Source organism: Ricinus communis, chromosome 6 (genome assembly GCF_019578655.1).
Source record: "Ricinus communis isolate WT05 ecotype wild-type chromosome 6, ASM1957865v1, whole genome shotgun sequence".
NCBI lineage: Eukaryota > Viridiplantae > Streptophyta > Magnoliopsida > Malpighiales > Euphorbiaceae > Ricinus > Ricinus communis.
The window spans coordinates 28,241,233-28,246,719 of record NC_063261.1 but is presented as its reverse complement, the minus strand read 5'-3'; the positions used below and the strand labels follow the sequence as shown (position 1 = coordinate 28,246,719).

At 32.1% G+C, this 5,487-nt stretch overlaps 1 protein-coding gene across 1 annotated transcript; it reads left to right on the top strand.

Annotated features, from left to right (window-relative positions):
* The first annotated feature begins 2,760 nt into the window (after nt 1-2,760).
* On the top strand, nt 2,761-5,003 carry LOC8285776 (60S ribosomal protein L35). Its single transcript, XM_048376096.1, has 4 exons — nt 2,761-2,956; nt 3,067-3,202; nt 3,785-3,941; nt 4,652-5,003. Exons 1-4 carry the CDS (start codon nt 2,953-2,955, stop codon nt 4,724-4,726), a joined length of 372 nt encoding a protein of 123 aa, XP_048232053.1. The 5' UTR covers nt 2,761-2,952; the 3' UTR covers nt 4,727-5,003.
* Nucleotides 5,004-5,487: the final 484 nt, after the last annotated feature.

Sequence of the window (5,487 nt, the reverse complement as noted above, 5' to 3'; positions counted from 1 at the left end):
ATCTTAAGAATGTTGCATTACACCGTCCTCGACCTCATGCTCTACATGCCACCTCATTTCATTAGCAGTTGCTTTTGAAGTGTATAATCTAAGAAGACACGTTGTCAAAGGGAAGTAATACATTTTTTTGAAGGTACATTTGTTTTCCTTCTTTGGATACTTTCAGTAGCACGCCGTCTTTTGTAACGTGGATGCCCACAAATCTTGCATACAACCAAGTTCACATCTTCCTCCCAATAAATCATGCATCTATTAAAACAACAATGTATCTTCTCTACTAGTAATTCCAACCCGTGAACTAAGCACTTTGTATTATAAAAGTTTTCAGTGACAAGATTTTTTTCCGGCACGACCTCTTTGATTACTTGAGCAACTACATCAAAAGCAAGCTCTGACAAATGGCGATCGACCTTGATATTTAGCATTCTAGGGACTAGAGATAACTGTAAATGGGTCTGACACCCGGGCCACAGTGGATTATCTACTGCATTTAGCATATTATAGAATTTTTGCGCCTCAGAATTGGGAATCTCTTACTCATCAAAATCTGGATTGAATGAAGGTCCAATAGCATCCATCACCGTTGACTGATACTGGTTGTCAACTATTATTTCGGGTTCCTCAAATAAAAAATTCGACTGACTTTCAGTGGTCCTTGCCTCTGTCTCCCTGTGTCTTGTCCACATATAATATCTCAGTAAAAAGCCATATCTCAGAAGATGTAATTTTACCGTCTCAACATCTAGGTATTGACGGTTTTGACACTTATTGCATGGACGTGGACACTTTATTTTTTCTCCGTCCATCCATTTCGAATGAGTACACGTAAAATTAATGAATTTGTCAATGCCATCAACAAACTCAAGATTGAGAAGTCCATTTATTAATTTTTGATACATCAAACTTCAATTCTCACTCATATTCTTTTATAATCACAACACAATCAATACTAATAATTAATTAACCAAAGTACTATATAAGTTTCTAAAAATCAAGATCATACTGAGCAATATGTCATTTAGGTTATGTTTGGATCACTGATAACTTGAAAGTGATACCTTTTCTTTTTTTTCTTTTTAACTGAAATTATTTTTCTTTTTTTGAATTTGAGGGGAAGAAATGAAAAGTACTGTGAGATGCTTGGACCATAAATAAGGAGAAATAATTCAAGCAAAAATAATTAAAAAATTGTCCATATGCTCTTAAAAAACACCTAGGTATCTAAAAGATGTGGCAAATTACAAATGGGGATATCATAAAAATCTCCAATATTTGGACTTTGGCCTTCAAGATGGAGTCCAGTTAACGTGCTAACCATTTTCTTTGTAACTTGTAACATAAATTAAGGGGGAAAAGACTTTCAAGTCATAAAAGGATGGGCTCATTATCATACTATTATTGATTTTGAAGAGGCACTTATGTGCAATAATAATCATACTATTATTGTAACATAAATTGGTGAATTATATAATTTTAATTTGCACTTATGTGCCTTATTCTAAATTATATAAATTAAAGAGGCAATCAATTGTAACTAAACTTGCACTCATGTGCCAGAAATTTGCCAACAAATTACTGCTGGTATTTAGGGGATTTTTGGCACAAATTTATAAAAATTATTGCTGGTATTTAGGGATTTTATTATTGACTTATTCTAAATTAACTAAACTTGCACTTAAGTGCCTTATTCTATAGTCATCAAATCAATGCCACTACTGTTTGTTTGTTTCATTTCTAATCTACAGGCTTACTTTTCTCTTTTCTTTTTTTCTTTTTTATACCCAACATCACATTTCCATATTATCTGAGCAAAACAACTATAAAATTGTCAACATGAAAAGCAATCGAATCACAAAATCGCAACTGAAAAGCCAGATGAAAATGACATCAATTTTCTTAAACAAAACTAAAAACTCATACCTTAGTGAAACTGAGCTTTGTCTCTGAGAAATCGGTAAAAACAATGAGGGAGAGAGGGATAGGGAATGGCAGAGACAACCTGTAACAGAACTTCCCATTAGTTATAATTTTTCAAGCTTGAAGAGAGACAGAGAAAGTTGACGTGAGACACATGACTAGTAAATTATTTCATTAATATCATATTAGCATTATATAATTATAAGATAATAATGTTAATGTGTTTAATACCAAAATAATTTTTCTCACTATTAGATTTTAAAAAAAAACTTAGGTCTTATACTCTTTTAATTAAATGAATGATATAATTAGAGATATAATTAAATATAAACATAGTATTTCTATTTTGCATTTGGGCCAATAAGCTTATGTTTAATTAGAATAAAATTGTCACATTTGTATTCTATAAGGTTTTTTATATTTGGCTCTAATTTTGGGCTTAAAATTTGGATTTATTTATTGTAACAATAATTATATATATGCAAATAAAAATCTCTTTTAAGAATCGATTCAAGATTATATGCTTTGGTATAATACGGTTCTCGGTATGGAGAATTAATAAGATCCATAACCATACTAAAAAGTTTTTGATACTGTCCAGTTCTGAGAAGTCAAACCATCAACAAATAATTTTAATTCTAAATACTTTGATCATTCTTTTAATACGGTTTGAAATCTCTAGGTCCCGTGCTCAGCCCTATTTTTGGTCAACTATTACTTTTTTACCTTTATTTTGTTTTATTTTATTTTTTTTAAGTATTTGAGTCGAAGAACAAAATAATTTAAGGCCCAGTCTGTCAGTCTTAATTAGTACTATTGTATATGGGCTTTCTGGGCTACAATACCGAAAAAAAATTTATTAGAGAATACCAAGAACAGCACCCCAACTGTAAGAAAAAGCCCAAACCAGAACCAAGCCTAGTCAATATAAATACCAATAAACCCTCTGCATTTCTAGGGTTTCATATCCACACCAAAAGAGTAGGTAAGAGAAAGGAGCCGCCTGCTGCCGAACCTCAAGAGAAACAAATCGAAATGGGTAAAAACAAAAAAAGAAGAATTCAAGATCACTGAACTCGATTCCTTTGATTATTCTATATCGTAAATGAACTTCTTTTGTTTCTGATTTTTGAAACCAATTGATTGCAGCGAGAATCAAGGTCCACGAACTGAGACAAAAAACAAGGGCAGAGCTTTTGAACCAGTTGAAGGACCTCAAGGCTGAGTTGGCACTCCTTCGCGTCGCTAAAGTTACCGGTGGCGCTCCTAACAAGCTTTCCAAAATGTATACTTTTGTTTTTAATCCTTACTTTTAAAATCTTATGCATTTCCAAATGATTCTTGATTTCGTGTTCTCTTTTAGTGATTATTTTAGGGTTTCAGTTTAGAGTTATCGATATAAACGGTAGTCTTGTATGTTAGGGTTTAATTAGCAAATGAGTTAGATTTTTAAGTTTTATATGATAAAAAGAGTCTTATTTGTACAAGGCATTCAGTTAATCATACATTTATCAAATGATTCAAGATCCAGTGTTTTTAGTTTTTTTTTTTTTGAAGTTATAAAAGTGGATTAGATGTCTAGATTAGTATATGTTTTAGAACCTTGATTCTAAGTCACTATTTGTTGAGGGAATGTTTGTTTTCCATAAGCCATTTAATTTTGGCATTCATTCTAGGTTTCAGATTTTGAATTTAGTCTATGTATTTGAACCTGTTAACATGCTTTATTTATCAAGGCATCATATAAGTTCAAAACGTTTATGCTTTTATGAGCTATTCAATTTATTAACAATACATTTCCCTATTGTTTGAGATTTGAATTTGTCTATTTTTTAAAATATGGTTTTGGATATTAATTTTGATGCAGCAAGGTGGTGAGGTTGTCAATTGCACAAGTATTGACAGTGATTTCACAGAAGCAGAAGGCTGCACTGAGGGAGGCATACAAGAACAAGAAATTCTTGCCACTTGATTTGCGCCCCAAGAAGACCAGAGCTATCCGCAGGAAGCTTACCAAGCACCAGGTATTATTTTGTGGTCTCTCTTATGTTGGGTGTGTTACTGTGTTCTATAACGTTTTTGCTTTATATCTCACTCGCATTGTTTGTTTTATGTGGCCATTAAAAGTATTGTGATGGAGGTAAACTGCAAAGCTGTTTATGATGGCATTATACATGATAATTACATGTTGATATTGACATTACTGATGATAAGTTTGCTGTGTTGTAACTATTGAGAGAAAGGAGAAATTTATTAATCACCTTAAGTTTATATTCTATTTGGGAAAGTGGTACGGGAACGTTTCTGGGTTTTGTGTCAATGGGCCATATGCTGGTGCTATTTGTTTAATAAGCTGAGCTTTTTTTCTTTTTTGCTTGTTAATTTAGATAAATTTATGACATGCTGTTTGTCTTCCTTTTCTAACTATTTCTAGTAAATCTTATGTTGTGCTACAAGTGCTTTCTTTTACTATGTAATTTGGTTTTGTTTTCTTTTGTTTCCTGGTGGCATTTTTTGTTGATTTTCTTTAGCTAAGAGTTTTATATAATTTATTTCAAATCTGATTTGTATTATTTTAAAGTAATGCTAAAATACTGCTCAATTCTGTCCAAGTTGTCTACAAGGTCTATTTTATCTCAGATTGAAGTTTTATGGGTTTTCATTCTGGCAGTATGTCATTTGCTACATGTATTTTCTGTCCTGCTTAAATAATATTCAATTGTGTTTTGTGCAGCTATCATTGAAGACAGAACGTGAGAAGAAGAGAGAGATGTACTTCCCCATGAGAAAGTATGCTATTAAGGTGTAGGGTTTTATCTGCTAAATAGGCTGTTATGATTTCTTGCAATTATAAAACCTTGTTGGTGACAAGTTTTGACTTGAATTAAATTTTTGTTATGCTTGTGAACTAGAGCTTTCTTTATTTAAATCTTATGCCTGTAATCTTGGAAGGGTGTATCTCATTCTAAGAGGTGCTAGATTCATATTGGAATGGTGTTAGGTGCAGAAGTTTTTTCATGTTTTTTGAAATCCTTATATTCGAATTTTGCCCTTGGAATTTTGTCTAATTTGTCGATTTTGATCCAGTTTTTGCTTCCTGGTTTTGAAGTTGATATTGAAGATTTATAGTATCCATTTTTCTATTTACATATATATTATTCGTATCAGATTAAAGTCTTGAATAACAAATGTCACATTGGTCCAACTGTGCCATATGATGCTTGGGATTTTGCGCAAGGGCTTTGAGCCTTGTGGTGTTCCCACTACAAGGCGTGAAATAACCTAAACTGATTTTTCCCTTCTGATGGCACACTTGTTTGTTTTTGTTTTTTTTCCTGTGTTGGGAAAAATACTTCATGGATCATGTATGCAAGTGTGTTTGGATCAATGCTCTTTGATTTCGAGCTGTTTTAAGGATTGGGAAACTGTAATTTTATCTTGTAGCTAGTAAAATTATTTTCCTTTTCAAGAGAAATGGCAGGTATTTATCTTCAATAATCAAAATGTTAGTAGGATTCTTATCACGTACAAAATTGATTTTTCAACAAGGTTTTTGTGAAATTTTATACG